Source organism: Plectropomus leopardus, chromosome 5 (assembly GCF_008729295.1).
Source record: "Plectropomus leopardus isolate mb chromosome 5, YSFRI_Pleo_2.0, whole genome shotgun sequence".
NCBI lineage: Eukaryota > Metazoa > Chordata > Actinopteri > Perciformes > Serranidae > Plectropomus > Plectropomus leopardus.
Genome location: NC_056467.1, coordinates 33,669,993 through 33,688,625, shown reverse-complemented (window position 1 = coordinate 33,688,625; position 18,633 = coordinate 33,669,993). Strand labels below are relative to the sequence as shown.

The 18,633-nt window shown below is 42.1% G+C and overlaps 1 protein-coding gene across 1 annotated transcript in view; it reads right to left on the bottom strand.

The window, feature by feature from the left end:
* Positions 1-6,258: 6,258 nt before the first annotated feature.
* The window catches only part of nf1a (neurofibromin 1a), a 96,466-nt gene continuing 84,091 nt past the window's right edge, over positions 6,259-18,633 (bottom strand). Inside the window, 10 exon segments of the mRNA XM_042486303.1 lie at positions 6,259-11,037; positions 13,292-13,508; positions 14,440-14,486; positions 14,615-14,757; positions 15,775-15,875; positions 15,985-16,103; positions 16,199-16,321; positions 16,422-16,582; positions 16,814-16,949; positions 17,953-18,084. Coding sequence (XP_042342237.1) covers positions 10,895-11,037; positions 13,292-13,508; positions 14,440-14,486; positions 14,615-14,757; positions 15,775-15,875; positions 15,985-16,103; positions 16,199-16,321; positions 16,422-16,582; positions 16,814-16,949; positions 17,953-18,084 — 1,322 coding nt within the window. The 3' untranslated portion in view covers positions 6,259-10,894.

Below are 18,633 nucleotides of genomic sequence, written 5' to 3'. Positions count from 1 at the left end.
AAAAAGATCTGCATCAGGTGAATCTGCACATCATTTCTGCAGTTCTGATATAGCTTTAGAGAGACAAACACTCTTTTCAGTGTTAATCTTTCTCTGGTAAGCTGAATAAGATATTTCTCCCTGCAAGTAGCCCTCGCATGTCTCCCATATTGTTGATGCAGAGACAGTTGGATTAACAATGAATAGGTCAATGCAATTGCTAATAGTTTTAATAAAATCAGGATCAGTCAGTAATAGCGAATTAAAATGCCATGGGGATCGTGACAAGGACCTACCAGAGAGTGAGATCATCTATGACAGTGGCATGGTCTGATATTACTCTAGGGCTGCGGGATCATGAGCAGACAGAGGACAGTAATATGTTGTCCATTAAAAAGAAATCAATGCGAGAGAAAGTACAATGGACAAGAGAAAAGAAAGAAAGGGGGTCGAGACAACAATTAAAGTCACCTCTAATAATGAGCTGAGAAGAATTTAAAAAAAAAAAGTTTCATTGTCCCAGTTTGGGCCATACACATTTGCCAGAGTCCAATTATTTCCACAAATAATAAAATGATAATAAAGGGCCCATTGGGGTCAGATACAACCTGGGATACAGAAAGTGGGACTGATTTGTGAACAAGAATTGCTGCTCCTCAGGCTTTACTTGAGAATGAGGAGTGGTAAAGCTGGCCTACCCACCCTCGGAGAAGTTTAAGGTGTTTTGATGGCTTGAGCTGGGTTTCCTGCAGAAAAGCGATTTTAGTGTTTAACTGATTTAAATGCCTGATCACTTTGTTACATTTTGCAGAGGAATTCAGCCCTTAGACATTCTAACTAGTAAATCTTAAAGCACCGCTTTGTGCTGTTGACGTGTTAGAGCTTAACATAAAATAATACTATGGGACCTGGGCAGGTGTTGTTCCGATAACATCTTGACCCACAAAATGAGTGCCCCCTGCCTGTGGTTTAGCAGCACAGAATAACAAGACATGGCACTTGACCAAGCTGAATGTTGAATATGAGAGTAGCACACATGTAGAAACAATGAAAGCATGAATAATACCACATACAAGAAAACCAAACTAAAATGCACTAAACATACCGCCCCGCCCCTTAACCCTAACTTAGTTGCTGCAACAGTGCATTCTGATACACTGATCAGCATATCGTGATACTAACTTATTCCTACCGCTTCTCCCACATTTAACCTACAAACTCTAACAATAAAAGTTAAACCTTTTTAATACCTCAAAGGAACACATTAGGAACTTGCGACAGGCATAAAAAGGGTTTTTTAAAACACTGGAGTCTTGCTAGAGTATTACTATACCCTGCTACAATAATATGCCTGAAAAGACAGTATTAACCTTATTTGTGTTCTCCCCCTCCACGTACAATTAGTTTATTAAAGTATGTTGTCAAAAATAACGCAACAACCTCATGGTATAAATGCTGCTGCTTCTCAAGACCATGTGGAGCTCCGAGTTTTGCTTTCCAGTTGCTGGTTAAAGTGAAGGGAGTTAACCCCGAAGTTACTTCAGCCCTGGAGGGAAACAAGTCTGCCCTGTGCGTGCGGGGAGCTGAAGCAGGAGAAGTATCAAGTATCAAATGACACCTGACTTTTGATTGGCTTTATCCATATTATGTAATATGGACTAGAGATAACCAAGCCCAAATCAACACAGCCTAAGGAAACTGAAGAAAAGAAGGAAAAAAACCAAAAAGCTAAAATGACAATATTTCAGATTTGGAAATATGGCTAATGTGTGATAATTTCTTTGGGATTTGGGTTCCCAGAGGCTTTAACTTTTATATCTGTCATGACAAGAACGGGATTCACTTTTTTTTAAAAAAAAATTTCAATATACATCTGGCATCCAGTGTTGATCCAGTATTTACAAAAAATGTTACTTATTACAAAAAGGTTACAATCAAACATATTATTTTCTGTAAAAGGTTTATAGGTAAAATACAATAGCCTATTTGCAAGAAAATAAATCAAAAAGTAATCAGATTATAAGGTATACAGGTATGTTTACAAGCTTTTTAGGATTTTAAGATTTTTGATTCCAGATGTCGTGAGCTGTTGTTGGGCAGGTAAATTATCAACACGTTCTCATCCTAGCTCCTCACGTTACAGCTTTTTCAGTGGACTTCTGCATGAGTTAGGTATCCTTCTGCGTGTGATGTTTAAGCTCCAGGATGCCAAATGCACATGGTGGGATGATGTGCACGTGGTTGTGTTTAGGCAACAGCAGTAGGGATGGTTATGTTTAGACTAGTCACAGATAGTTAGGTTTAGGAAGAGGAGGCAGATGGTAAAGTGTAGAAAAAAACATCATCTTCAGATGGGAAAGGAACACCGGACTCCCGGATCAAAGTCTGCCCTGGAAACCCCTCGTGCTCCTTGCATTGCATTGGTTATGGCAGCAGTGCAACCTGATGCAGACCTGATGCATTTCATGCTCATGCAACAGGTCTTGTACGTATCAGTCAGACGTGGCAAGTGCATCCGGACGTCCACTATATACTGTAATAACAATGTGACCGGTTCTGTCCGGCCCTGCTCTCAGCTGACGCTGTCGCTGTCCAGCAGCATTCCACGTTCACACGAAAGGTGCCTTTTGGCATTTCATACTTACCAAAAGCACTGACGGATCAGAGCTATTTGTTTGTTATTTGTTATTGTGGGTTCAAAATGAGAATGGGCTGATATTGTCCCATTAGGAGTAATGATTTGGTGTTTGCACTCTCAGTTTGCATGGAGAGGTGTATTTCTAGAGAGGTGGAGACGTTGGTTTAGATGTTATGTGGATGCCAGGTTTTTGCCTGCTGTATATTTGTTACCTCCTGCAGAGTACACTCCTAAAAAAAGGACCAAATGTGCAAACAGAGTGTCAAGCCAGATAGAGCTTTGCGGTCAGTGTTGTGCTTTTAAGTGATAAAAATAAGTGGCTTCTTAATAACTGGACAAGCAGGAAACAGAGCAGGCCCACGTTTAGGGGACAATTGTGGACTGTGAGTGAAGGAAGACAGGATTTGTTGTAGGAGTATAAATCTAAATTCTGAACTCTTCTACCTTATTGGCCATCAGCCAGCTTGTTTGGCACGGTGCGTGTAGTGACAGTCAGAGAGGCATGGTGTGAGGACCCACAGAAACTGCAGTTGCTGAGACTGAGCTGAATGTGTGACCCTTAGACCTATTCATGTCATTACCAAGTAACGAAGAGGAACTCAAATGCAGGACACACGAGACCAGTCCTCAAAGGCAAAAATCAGGGTTTAATCAGTCCAAGGTTCGGTCCACAGCAAGGCAATCAACACAGGCAGAGGTATCCAAAACGTCAGGCAAAAAGCAGAGTCAAAAAACTATCAAGGTCAATACGAGAAGGCTATGAATACAAAAGAATGCTGGAACGTGACTAGGAGGTACAACGAACTGGCGACAAGACAGTGGGAGACATGAGGTCAAATAGAAGAGGTATGAGGGTGATGGGAAACAGGCGGGGATGAACAGTCAGGAGGCAGGTGTGACAAGACGGGGGCAGGACAGACAGGAACACATCTGAAACAGAGACAGGGGTTACTGATTTCAAAGTAAACCAAACAGGAAACACAAGACATGAAATGAAATGAACAAAATAAAGATAACTTGACCATGATCATGACAATTTAATTAAACCTGTCATTTAGTGATTTGTTTATCTGCTGCAGTGCATTGGACATTACTTTTGGAAATCAGAAAATGTGGACATTTTATGGATTGACACTGAGTTTTACATTGGGACACTGAGTTTCAGGCAAGAGTTAATAAAGTGTGATATTTAGTTTCCCATGTGAAATGTGAACTTCACGTGTCCTGCCAGATATGGGTATGGGGGAGGGTTTGCGCAAAAGGTACACTCCAGGTAGCTGCTGTGTCAAAAAGAGGTTCTGGAGCCTGCCTTGTCATACTAAATAGTGTTAATATCATAACACCGCACCCCAAGATAGGTAAAAACATACTTACAAATGTAGGTAGCGAGACCAGTTGTAATGGGGCGAGGACTAAGACCTTTGCATTTCTCAATCATTTAAGGTAAGAGAGTATTAGTATACCTCTACAAGGCAGTGGCTTAATTCCAACTTAAGAAAATGTAATAATTACATTACTTGGATGACATAGTTACAATAAGTGGATCACTTGACACATTTTCACAGGGTAGCTAGTAATCTGTAACCTTTTACATTCAAAATGTACCTGCCAGCACTGCTGACATCACTTAATGACTGATGGAAAAGCAAGAATAATAGCCTAAAGTTGTTCCAGCATAGTCAGGAGGACAGTTTAACTTTTTTTTAATGATGAAACATGCCCTCTATTCCCTTGTAAAACATTCAGTCATGTAAAAGCTTGGTTAGGAATAGCGTTATACAGTGTATCTTTTTTCTCAGTATCTATGGGCTGGAACTCACCTGTTGCCCAGAAGTGCAGTGCTATCATCAGCAGCTCCCCTGGTAAAATAATGTCTGGATAGTTATTGTCTCTCCACTGATGAGCAGTGACACCAACTCCTCTAAATGTCATAACTGCTCTGGAAATAGATGGGAGAAATTTACAAAAGAGGGGAGATCTCCTGTCTCTTGTTCACATTATGAATTTGCATACTACCCCGGGTATTCTCTTGTTATACCCATGGTGGGCAGCAAAAACTAGTGCATCTCTTTTTTTTTTTTTTTTTTTTTTGCCATTTCATCATGACAACAAGTGCAACTGTAGCAATTATCTCTTGCATATTATAAAATGCTACCTGGACATGTCACTCGGGTTTTCTCGGGTAAAAGTACACTTGTGGCTCTTTTAAAACACAGTCGAACTGGCAAAGTGTCAGTGACATGAAATAAGACACGTCAAAATCATAATTGTAGTCGAATTCTCAAAGTTGGACATTCACATAATGGATAATGCAGTTAGGGGTGATTTACTCTCTCTAATGTATACGCTTAAACTACACCTGAACTGGCAGGGCCAATGCACCTCCATCGTTTATGCGCTGGGCTTTGACCCTGAAGTCAAAAGCATGAATTTGTTGAAGAAGAAAAAAAGAAGAAGGGAAGAAAACAAAACAAGACAAAGGTATCAACATGCCGACTGCTAGAGCAAGAACGGTGCATTTTTGTTTTAACTGTTCAACATGGAACTTGTTTGCTGCTTGCTAACTTGTTTGGTATGTGATGTAATAGGTCAACCAGAAAAAGGTTCAATAACAGTTAGCTGAAAGGAGGCATATCTCCACCTATGGTGGCAGAGTCGGACATTCTTAAATGGATTCTTCCCTGCTGCTTGAATACTGGGACAATGACAGTAGTCCAATTAATTGGCCTAATAGAGCTAAAACCATAGCGCCACTGAAATCTGCATGGAAACGTACTGAATCGTCTCTACTAGAGTGCACTACTTAATAACGAAAAAACATAATAAATCATGGTTTGGGGTAGGACTGAGCAACATAGTGATATCATTGTATGAGACTATGGTCTTAGATTTTGAATCTGGTGATATGGTAAGTGTTGTCTTTTCCTGGTTTTAAGGATGCATTACAGTAAAGTGATGTCATTTACTGAACTTACCAGACTTTGAGAGCTGTTCTATTATTAGTCTTTACTCCCAGCACCATTATAACCACATTACTGATGAATACTGATCAAAAATGTCAGTGTAAATATTTTGTGAAAGCACCAAAAGTCAACCCTACAATATCAAGATTGAGGTATTTGTTAAAAAATGTAATATTCACTTTTCCATGACTTTTCAAAAAAACACAATAACAAATAGTTTTTTCTTGCCTCACTTGCCAGGCACTTTCCAGACATATCAGATTCAAACTCAATTCAAACATAATCAGCTGGCATACATGGAGAGAAAGACCAAATGAATAAAAATGTATCTGATGGTAAACGTCGCACATCGACACATATTAAAGCTACATCACATTGACAGCTGCAGAAAATAAAACTGTTGTTATTACATTACATGTAGGGTTATTCACTTGAGATTACTGAAACAATGTCATTACAAAACAAATTCCATGACTTTTCCAAAACTTTGAATTATTATGACTTTCTTAGGACTGGAAAAGGTGATTGTGAAATTTCATGACTTTTCCAGGTTTTTCATGTCCGTTGGAAGCCTGACTATTTGATATTCTCCATAAAGCTCAGCCTTAGTTTGGGGTTGAAACTTTAGGTAATGTAAAATAAAAGCTGGTTTGTATTATCACACAGATTCAAATTTTGTGGAGAGCAAAACATTTTATTACTAACACTGGAATAGTTCAATTTGTATAGTATTATACAGAAACTAACTGCTTTACAAAAACAAAATGATACAATATCACATGTATGTACAGTGTAGTAAATATACCATCTCAAATTGTACACAAAGTATTTACAATTATCACACATACTGCATTAAAACAAAACTCAGACTATTACTCTACAGACATTAGATTTTGCATAACATCAAATAAAACATGCCACATTTTGAGGTTTTTCATCTTTACAAACCCATGACTGTTTTTAAATTAGTGCAAGTCAACCACTTGTTTAAGAGGTTATGGATACATAATCCTCAATATTTCCATTCACACACAAGTCAAACTTAAACCTGGAAACGATGGCAACCTGCTAACACAGCGCTCAAATAAACCTTGCTTTCAGATCTGTCCTGGTTGTGTCTCGTTAAAGGTACAGTCACTGGTTTTGTAATTCAAGGTTTGTGGGCTCGTTTTAGAAGGAAATCAGGGAGTGTAGCTTTAAGAGCAGTAAAGCCTGAAAAATAGAGACAATGGCTTGAGTTTTTGGTGAGATGTTTCTGTCGAAATGGACATTAATGTCTGAAAAACATGAACCTTTACAGCTTCAGACGCCCTGATACCAGAATCTTAAATCCGGACACAACCCTAATCCGACCTGTATAGCCTGTCTGGCCCTGCACATCCCTGCTCCATACATTTGAAAACAGGACCTTGCCAACCAAAAGGTGTTTGGAGTGGAGTGGATTGGGTGGATTCCCTTCATACGAGCCACTCTGTGAATGACATGTCTGTGATGGAGGGCGACAGGAGAAGTTAAATTCTGATGAACCCAATCAAAACTCTGCTTCCACGACTGAATTCAGTTCTTACTTGTCACTTTCAGTCTTCCCTTTTTGTCATTCTCTGAGGTTGAATTACAGAAGAGAATACAGTTTCTAAGGCTGTCTCCAATGAAAATGTCCCTTTGCATGGAATTTATCTAAATGAATCATACGTTTACTGGATAAGCTGCATGGACAGGAGAGAATAGCACATCCCTTCAGAGGACTGCAATACAAAAAAAAAAATAGATAGATCAATAGTGGATTAATTGACAAATGGATTGAACCAGGTCACATGAACACTCAGAAACAAAGTCAGACTGAACAGCAGATGTGTGGAGACGCTGCTCAGACAAAAATTAAGTCGGAGTTGTACAACAATACTCAACTCTTGCCATGCATAGATGTTAAGGCAGGATAAAGTGTTTTGACGAACCGACCCTGCTGAGTTGTGGACGAAGGCTTTGAGCAGAGCACTGAGCAGCTCACCTGCTGATCTCCCTCCACACCTGCTCCATCGGACCAAACCATGGCAACATGTGTGCGCAGCTGCTGCCGTCACAGCTGCTGACATAGGCCCACATCAGAGCATCTGTGTGTCTTAATTCCTTACTACAAATCACGAGACCATTACCACAGCAAACCGTAGTGTTTTAGAAGTAGAAGCAGAATGGATAGAAGTAACATTCCCACTCAAATCAACAGGGCAGGACGGCCTTTTTATGTCTACTGCTGCCAATGCAACCACTGCAGCAAGCTAATTTCTGTTCAAACTTCAGTATATGGCAACCAGCTTACAGCCAGACATAAGCTCACTGAGGTGAGGTTATGTAGTGATGAATATAATACATAACATAAGCCATCTGTTATTTTAAAATCTTACTGAATTTCACTGTTTCTTTTGTAGCCATTAACTCAGTGTTGGTTAAAACATGTTGTAATGTTTCTGTTGCTGCCTCTGAAGCTGCTGCTGAGCTGACAGCAGCTCAGTGGTTTTCCTCTACCAAACTAGAGTTAGTGACTGTTGGAACAGTAGAAGGTCTTACATTAACTAAGACAGTTGTGGTGAATTTTGGTGTTAACAACCTGGCAGAAATGGAATTCTCAAATGTGTGAGTGTACACACTTTACAGCCTTACTGATGTGTGCCACCACCATAACAGCTAAAAACAAGATCCATTAACATCTATGCGAGTGACAAACAGCTGCTGAGGAAAAAAAAAATTATGGAGAGCTCTGCCTGGTGCACTGCATTCACGGACCTGCAAAAACGTCTGAGATTAAAAAGAGGTAATACAAACACACTGACATTTAAAAGCTACTGCCACACATACACTGTCATTCTATGGGAAACACTGCCTTTCTGCTCATTTGGTTTCTGTGGCATAGATCTCAGTGTGCCTTTCTACCCTAAAAGCAGCCATTGGCTCCCATTCACAATGTCAGTGTGCACTGGATTACCACAAGCAAAACACCGACAACAGATATGATGGGATGGATTAGTTACCTCAGGCAAGTCTCAATTGTCTGGAAGTTGATCTTGTGAAACACAGTGAAATAAAGTGAAACCAACAGCTGCCTGGAAGGTCAGAAACACACCCAGCGATCTCAAACAGTCTGCAGTCATGTGTAGTTGGTGATTTGTAGTAAATGAGTTAAAACACCATCCTGGGAGAGCAATCTCCAAGTGTGCAGAGCAGCACGTGGTGCACCCTTAGGTGCTCTGAGGGTACAGAGGGTTTAGATCACACAGCTGGCCTCCGCATCAGGAGCCTCAATTATTGTTACTACAGCAATTAAAAGGAAAAAAATCCACCACTGTGAAATGTCATCAGTCTGTCAGCTAGATCAGAGGTGTGATGACCTGTGTGCCCTGTAATGGTATAAGGTAGCAGCTCCAGGGACTGAGACCAGAATCAGGTGTTCACTCTTTATGTTTAGATCTGTGAAATACTTCCCATTATTTCACAACAATGTAGAAGTGCCACACTGTGTGGTGTTGAAATAAGATAATACACCAAACAACAGAGCCGACTGTGGATCTCACTTCTGTCTGAGTACTGACTGAGCTGATCAAGCAGTGACCAGTGGCACCAAACACTCGGTCACGTTCTTAGTCTCGTCAACGTGTTTGATCAGATAGTTTCTGAACAGAAATGGCAGCGTTTCTTAATGGCTGCCTGTGTTCAGACATTACATCACAGGTTTTTTTTTGTTCTGGTGTCAAAGTATTGACCAGGACGGGCTCGAAATGGCTTTCATTGTTAAGTAATAAAACGTGCTTGTGGAACAATGTGTTTCACTCTGAAAGTTCCAATGGTACGTAGACCTAACAGTGTGGAGGCCTCTTTTAGGGTGAACTTTTCCTTTAAAGAGCCCACAGGACAAACCTCTGGTGGTTGTGGGTCCAGCTCAGACTGTTTCAGTGAAACAAACAGAACTGTGTGTGTGTGTGTTTGTGTGTGTAAGATAAGATCAAACGTTTCTATTCAAATAGCGATTGGAGGTAATCAACAAGAGCTGAATCTCTGTGTTAACAGGCCACTCAGAGGTCGGCGTCATATTGCACCGAGCTGACAGTGATGTGTTCTCCCTGTTGGCTGCAGAAATAAAACGGGTGGTTGACAAAGGAGTTTGAGAGTTGAGGATTATTGCCTATTACACAATTTTCCTTGTCACTGAGTAAACAAATTAAAATGCTATGCTGCTGAGAATACAGTTCATACTAAAAAGAACTCACATGAACAGAGAAATAAAAGCCAAATGCACAAAAACAAACAGAAAGGACAGCTTGAAGCTATTTACATGGTTGCATTTGCCCTAGTGTTCTGCAGTCTTCCTGTTGATATATTGAAAGTGTTTGAAAAGAAGATTTTTGGAAAGTGTTTGAAAAGAGGATTTGTGTAGCACTATCTAGCTGTACAGGATAAATACTTTCAGGCAACAGGGTATATGAATGATTGTATATCTGACGATCATTAGAGGCCCGTCGTGACTCAGCTCCTGTGAACTTGTGGTGATATGGACGGCTCGCCTCCATAATTAGTACCTGTTCTTTGTCCCCAGCAAGGTTTGACTTTGACTTTACAAATTGTACACATTGAAAAACCCTGACAAAGGCACACCATGGAGAAAACGTCAACATCGAAATTAGCACTAAGGACTAGTTATACATCATCTATGTAAAATATGTACACAAGTGGGAGAGGTGAACTGAGAGGCTGAGCAGGTCCAGAGTGAAGGTGCGCCCCCCCACTGCTGCTGTCATTTGGTCCATCTCTCTGACACAGGAGTGTTTAGTCAGAAGGAAGGCTGAGGGACGTGTAAGGGTCAAAGTTCAGCTCACAGACAGGCTTTCAGTTTGTGGTTCTTCCCTGTGTAAACTGTCACAGTCCATGTCCAGAGCAAACCTTGGTGTGAGGACTCTCCCATCATGCTCAGAGGGATTTTCCCTCCAATAGTTTCACATATGTGACCTCCATCGCTGCAAGAGACTCAAACTGCTGCTGAGGATCCGTGAAGAGGAGCTGAAGCCTGAACTCCAGCTCTCCCTCCACCACGCACAATCTCCAATAACATTTCAAGCAGCACAAAATTCAAGTTTGCCCTTGCTAATATATTTCTCTCCAATGCACGTTCTCCCGACGGAGCCAAACCCATGAAGAAGAAGGAGGAAATAAAAAGTCAAAAGTGGAGTGCAGCATGAAGCCTGGCAGGCCGGCAGGCTGAGGGAGGGGTGGAGACGAGGAGGAGGAGGAAGGCAGGAGGAGGAAGGCGGGGCTGTTCTCTGGCTGATCACACGATCTTCTTGATGCTGGGTCTCTTGAAGCTGCCGGCGCTGCGCTGCTTCTGGACCTGACTGGCTGACCCGTGGCGAGTGCGACCCCCACTGGACAGAGCAGAGCTGGGGGACAGCTGGACGTTCTCCTTATCCACACCTGGAGGAGCACAGGGAGACGCACAGTTTGACGGTGTTTGCTTTATGCTCTCAAAAGTTGCTCTCAGATCAGTCTGCTATCTATTCGAACATTTTGGGACAGAATCAGAATTCTAACTTAAACTTCCCCAGACTTTCCTCTGAATCATTAGCCAGTTTTACACTGCCAGTTCAAGGCGGGAATGTCACATTGTTATGCCGCCTCGACGTTCTGTATATGATGTTTGATTAAGGAGACAGAGTGGTCTCGCCTCTGAGCTGGGACTGGATGTAGTGACAGTGTGAAATGAAAAGCTGGAAAGACGTGACCATGGTTAAGACGGTGTGACATTTTGATTGCTGTCATGTTGTGGACCACACTGTTTTGAATTACTGGCTAATTCAAAGAAGAAGAAGAGCGGTCATAAATGTCCACAAACTGGGAAAACAATGAGATTCAGGAGCTCCTTATTCTCCGAGCAGAGGACAAAATCCGCCACCATATAACAGAGAAGGTGAATGCTTGTGGTTGAAATGTTATGTCATTGTTATTGTTTGGAAAGCACTGCTGATGCATTTCTTATCTCAGACTAGAGGCTGAGGCTGGTGAAGTACATGCCTCATGCCTCTTTTGATCACGGGATGCAGCCATGCAGTGTATAATCACACACCGCGGCAGAATGATGCCGCTCTCGTTTGTACTGTGTAAATGTAAAGGAGGCTTATAGAGGGGACTTAGTAGCAGCTCTGTGGCACATCTCTGTTTAAAAAGGGCTAGTGGTTCTCAACTGGTGGCACATGGTCTAACAGTGGACCAGCTGAGTGGGTCAGCTTCATTTCCACAACTTTGACCTACACATTTACAGCAGCAGTAGCCTGCTGATTCTGGCTTTGTGGTTGACATACTGGCACCCTGTCTGTCTGTTGACTGTGAGGTTCAGGTCCTTCAAGCAGCTCAGGGCAGAGATGGAGAAGAAATATGACAGAGAAGATTCATAAGCTGCTATTATACTACCTAACGCCGACTGCTCAGTGGTATGCAGGTCAGTACTGCTATGAGCCCAAAGCTGAAAACAACTTTTCTGTTATTCCTCATTTTCAGTACTGCAGCTGTTGTGTTGCCCTCCTCTTTTTATAAGGCCTATCAGGGAAAAACAGGCCTGAGCATTATCAGACAGCTGTGATGTTTTCACATGGTTTTAAACCCTGATTGCGCTCTGTTGTCATCTTGCTTCATATGAGTTTAAAGCCCAAGGTTTTGGGGGATTACACAGTGGGTGAGCAGGTCTGGGTCAAACTGAGTTATGTTGGGGAGACCATGCTTCATGCATCATGCTTCATGTGAGTATGTATCACAGTATTACTGCTGAAGAACAAATACTACACGTTCTGCTTCCTGGTGGAAGACCTCTCCTGCCTTCAGTCACATTTTTCTCCTGCTTCTGATATGTAAGATGAGAAGATGGAGCCGCTCAGGGCCGCCATGGCTTTTTGGTGTGTTTTGTTCTGTCTTGTTTTCTTTTGTATATTGCCTGCTTAACACTTTTGAACCTCCTGCTCAAAACCGTACAGCTTATTCTGAAATCACTCTACTGTACATATTTGTTGTTAGAGTGCTTTTTTAGAGTATCTTCATCATATTTTTATTGTACTTAGTATTTCTATTCTATATGTATGTTCTTAAATGTTGCAGTACTTCTCCTTATTTCCTTTCCTTTTAATGTGTTTAATGTATGTTTCATGGATCCACCAAAAATCCAAAGCAAAAACCTTGTGAGTGAAAACCTACTTTGCAATAAATCTTTTTCTGCTTCTGATGTCATTTGTCAAACAACAGGGGGAGCTGTAGCAGAAGCAGGTCACTTGCTTCCTTCCTGTATTTTTAGACTTTCTGCACTTCTGCAGCCCATTTAGTATTTCTCTTCTCATGTTTGGGGTCAGTCTCTGCTGGGCCACAGTATCAAGGTATTCAAGACAAAAGTGTGACTGTCAGTCTGGACAACACCCCTCTGCTCCTGGAGTGACTTCAATCAGCTGCACATTTGGATTCCATCTGGAATAAGTTCAGAGGTCAAAGGGTTAACAGGGACCAAGGACATGTGGGCCTGTGAGGAGAAGCTGTGCTGCACTGTTAAATCCCCAGTAACATTCTGGAGAGTCACAGTTTTCACTGAGTCCAAGAAGAGTGTCAGTGTGTGTGTGTGTGTGTGTGTGTGTGTGTGTGTGTGTGTGTGTGTGCGTGCGTGCGTGTGTGCGTGCGTGTGTGTGCGCGTGACCTGGAGAGTGCTGCGAGGTGGCCAGTGAGGTCATGGAGTTGGACAGGTTGAGGTTGGCAGTGATGCTGAGCTGGCTCTGGCTGGTGGGGGGGTAGGGAGAGGTGGGCGTCCTCAGTTGCTCCTCCCCTCGCTGCTCGTCAGCTGCTGGCAGGTAGCTGTCAATCAGCGCCTCCAGGAACTTGACAATCAGCTCCGCATAGTCCGGTATCTGTGTTTGCTGCAACGTTAACAGGTGTGTGTGTAGTGTTTGTGTTTGGCAGAGAAGAAAAAGAAAAACAACATTTTTAGAAACCTCACAGCTGTACATTTTAGAGCATTTTTAGACAAAAATCTAAGATTAGGCCTTCTAGCACACTCTGAATATTATAACCTTTGACACTCTTTGACACACAACAGCTTTACAAAAACAGCAGTACTAAACCGTACGTAACGCTCATTGCATTCTAGTTTTCCACTTTTAATGCATTTGAAAGTGATGAAACCGAGACAGTCCAGTGTTTGATTGGACCCACAGCAATCAAGCAACATTTGCTGCAGGGGTGCAGCGACACCACGTGCACTCTACACACAGAACAACTAACACCAGAACCAGGTACAAGAATAGTGGCAATTTGATAAGCTCTTTTATGATCATGATTACATGTGCTTATGACTATTTGAAATGGAAGTGGGTGTTTGCCTGTGTAAGATTTACCAGAAAAAAAATGAAGATAATCCTTTTAAAAATCAAAACCCAAATGATGACTTTCTTTTTGCACATTTAAAAAGTCTTGCTGCTTCATATTTTTAACTGCAAGGATGATGGTGACATCCTCTGAAAGCTGAATCACAAACACATCCCTGAATGTTTCCTATGAGAACTGGATGAAACTCACTGAGGATGCGCAGAGAAGTTTCCTCTTTAAATCCATTCTTGGAAAATTCCATTCACAATCTGACAATGCCCCTGCTGTTTGTTGTATTTCTCAGTTGCTGAGCAGCTGCTAGACATGAACTGAAATTAACTACTACTGCTATGTGTGTGTGTGTGTGTCTGTGTGTGTGTGTGTGTGTGTGTGTGTGTGTGTGTGTGTGTGTGTGTGTCATACATCACAGCAGCAATAAGCAATTGGCATGCAAGGGTGCATCAGAGAAAGAGTCATTTATACCTTGGAAAAGGGTCCGGCAAATCTCCAGAGTCCGTTAAAGCCAAAGCCTGTGAAATGAAAGGGAGGGGAGAAGGAAGGAGGTGACAAGGACGTACATCATACCGCTCATACCCCCCCAATTATTTTTAGGACATCACTGGCCTGTACAGATTGTAGAAATGTCAGCATGTCTTACTTTGTAAATAGGATGGCTGGTACTGGGGAGGCGACTCCTCGTGGTACACCACACTCTGTACAATGCCGTGGACAGGATTCAGGAGGTTGGTGTCTTGGCACATGGACAGCACAGTGTTGATCTTGGAGTCCAGTAGGTTGTGGCTGAGGAGATGAACACACACCACCTATTGTTATGTCTGTAGAAATGCTGCTCTATGAGTGAGCATGAACACGTGCTGACAGTTTGTACTGTGTCTTAGACAGAATTAGACTAATACCTAGCGTAAGCACAGTCACAGCTGCTGAGGGTGAATTTTTGCAGGTTTCAAAATGTTCCAAAAATATACGAGCGAGTAACACAATGCAATTTTTTTTTTCGTGTTAAGTGTGAACGCACGCTTACATCTAAAGGAGATACAATATATATATGTGTGTTAATACTTAAACAGCAGCTCCTTTGTCATTTACTCTCCCCAAAATTTACATCAGTCTTCACATGCTAAAAAACAGAGGAGCCCATGGGAAAGTCCAACTGCATATGACTTCACACTTTGAATTACCATGACCTGGACGACCGAGAATCTTCATCAACTTAAATACATCTGTTGCACAAAGCTGTCTGTAGTAGGAGTCATTTGCTATCATGGTGGCAAACTCACAAACAGAAAAATAAATAGACCAGCCGTGTAAAAAGTAGGAGGAGCTGCGTGATGCCTGTACTGGCAGGCGTGATGGTATAGCAGCTGCAGTTATTATAACGAACGCGCTCTGCTACGGGCATGCTGTGGCAGAATTGCATTAGACTAATCTAAGAGCAGAATTAAGACCGGTCTAGCACTACAGACCAGTCTAAAATGGTCAAAACCCATTACAGGAGAGTTAAACCTGATCAAAACTTAAGCTCTTCATCAGCACTGGCAACGGCAGGATGCTCCACCAAATAACCAACAGCCACGTGAGCAGAGCTGATCCACTTGGATCCTCTCAGGCTCCTGATCAGACCTCAGATGTGTTGGTGCAGTTTCTACTCACATTTCTGGCTGGGTCTCAGTTACATGGAACCATGTTTACCTGTAACAACCTCTACATTAGACTATGAAAACAACAACCACAAGAACTCCAACTGTGATGGCTCAGACTACAGCCTAACCAAGAAAGGGCAATATGTTGGTTACTTACACAACTGGAAAAACCTTTGGGAAGACAACGCTAGCTTCAGCCAAGTACTCATACAGAATCCGCTGGTCAAAGTCATCAGTGGTGTATTTGACCTGGGTGGCCTAGAAAATGACAGCAAGAGTCTGTTAACAGATGGAGTCGGAGACAAAGGAAGGAAAAGTAACAGAATCAGATTACTGTCATGTTCCACTGGTTTCTGTGTTTTCTCACCAGCACAGTGAGCAGCAGAGCCTGGATCTTTGGGTCAGTCAGCACCTCCTCATCCAGCAGAACATTGGACTCTGACACAGACACCTTACGGAGGTGAGAGTTTCCAATTCTTTGTGTCTCTGTGATTACAACATAGGAGGTTTATACAAAACATGTCCTCAAATAAACTGCGTCCTTCCAGACGTAGAGGGAAATGCCAGGATTGCACTCTCACCTATCTCGTAGTCATTCTCTGCTACACGCCTCATCTTGGGAGGTGTGGTCATACCCGACTCCATCTCTGGTCTCTTTGGTGCTTTAGAGTCTGATATGAGATGATCGAAGCTCTTCCTGGTGCCTGCCAAACAAACACAACAGATACATTTAAAATCTGGAGTTTTAACTAATGGATTTGACTTCTGCAACATGTACTGTGCATAGCAGGGGGATAGTCTTACCCAAGAGCTTCTTGGTGTTGGCCTGTGAGGGCTGACCCATGTCCAGGCTCATGGACTTGCGAGTTCGTGGGCTGATCTGGCCCACTGTGGGGTAATGATGGGCTGAAAGGTAGCGCTCTGAAACCTGAGGTGAAGTCCATGGCTGAGTCTCTCGCAAAGTTCTGAGGTAAAGAGACCAAAGGACAGGTAACAGAGGACAACTCAAAAACTCACTTAAAACCCCAAATCTGGAAAAATGGGTAACACAGACCAAACCACGACACACTGGAATTCTCTCAAATATAAAGAGAAAATAGGATGCAGACGGTGAAGTCTGTTTTCTTAAAGGGAGTATGCTCAGAGAAACTCATCCTTGGAACGCTGAGGATGAAGCAGCGTGCTCATTGGCTCACCTGCAGCTGGGATCAGTGATGTGACTGGAATATGTGTCCATGGGTACTGGGTCCATGGAGAGGTCAGAAATTAGCAGTGACTTCCTGTGTTTGAGGCTGCAGCGACTTCTGACCTCCTCCGATACAGTAAGCAGCGCTGCATTAAAACAACAAAAAGTAAATATGGTCATTAACAGCAAGACCCAAACCTCTATAGGCAAAAACAGGGATTTCCCCGATGTTGAACCTTTTTCCATATTTCTTGTGTGATATGACATTGATATCATTTATTTGTCACACGCAATTCTACAAGGTATGACTGTAAAATGTGATCCCGTCGGCTCCTTTAACTCAGGCTCTATCATTTAGTCTTTTTTGCTTCTTCTTTCATTGTTGGCTGCTGCTTTATATTAGTCCATGTTTCTGTGAGGTTCTGGTCATCCATGATTTCTGGTTGTGAAATGATTTAACTGACCATCCATCCCAACCTCAACAAGACAGCATACAGCAGTGATCCACAGCAGGAACAGGACAGCAGCTCATGTTCCCACAGACAAACCAGTCCTTATTCACTGTCAAACACACTCCTTTCCTTCTCTCCCCAGAGTCCGCTGCTCCATCAGATCAGCACGTAAAAAAATAATTAACCTGGCTGAACGGTGCTGTCCAGAATTCAGCCAGGTTTCAGTGAATCAGAGGATATTACAGCTCCTGATATCTTGTTGGAAACTGCTGTGGCACAGGGGTTGTCTAATTTATTTTCCAATGCTAGTAAAATAGCTAGCAGGATGTTAGTTCAGCGGGTGCCCATCTTCTCCATCTTTTCCTTGATCTTTGCTGATATTTACATCTGAGAACCTCAACCTGGCTAGCAAGCAGCTAGTTAAAATGTAGCACAAGGAGAGTAGATGTCCCCATCCCAAACCAACCTCAAATAGCACCACCAAGTAGACATAAAAGCCTACATTTAGTGGAGCTGACAGAGAAGTGTGTGGGTACGTCTACATCTACATCATGGAACGCACAATGTAAATATGAATAGGATTTTAGGATACTGTAGATATTCCACATAGTGCATGGTGCATTGGGCACGTGCACTGTAGTGCAAAAAAGTAGAAATGAAGATGTTAATGCAAAATGTTGCTAAGTATTTTACATACCAGCCAGATAGGCCACACTCTGGGTGTTAACTTCAAACTTGTCACATTTGAGATGCTTGCTGATGAGAGCCAACAGTGTGTGCAGGATTCTCACTGTCCGTGCTACTGTAGTGGGTGATGGGTGTCTGTAGCCTAGAAACACAAGCGAGAGACATAAAGACAGACAGTCAGGGACAAGACACTGGTCCAAATGTATTTGGCACATACTTAGCATTAAAACAGAAGAAAGTCCAGCCAGACAGAACAATAATATTACATGCAGAGGTGCTCACTGAAACACTTGAACTGGACCACTAGTGCTCAGCACAATCTATGTGACTCGCAAAATGTCTAACTAAATCACACAAGTGTAATCCCAGGATTCTCAAAGTTAAATTTAAGATATTTTAAGACCTTTTTAATACCACCTAGAATTAAATTTAAGGCCAACTTAAAGGTCATACAGCAAAAGTGTGAAGGATATAATGTAAAATCAATGTCGATTTTTAGCACTAGAAATAATTATATACCAAATGCTTGAATTTAATCACATTCATATGCAATTTCTACAGCTTTGTGAAGCATATGTCTGTACTCAACATCATTGAATATAAAATATACTAATTTGTTGCATTTAGAGTCCAAACCCTTCTGAATGGCCTCACATAGTTCCTTTTGCAAAAAGCTCCTATTTGAACCGAA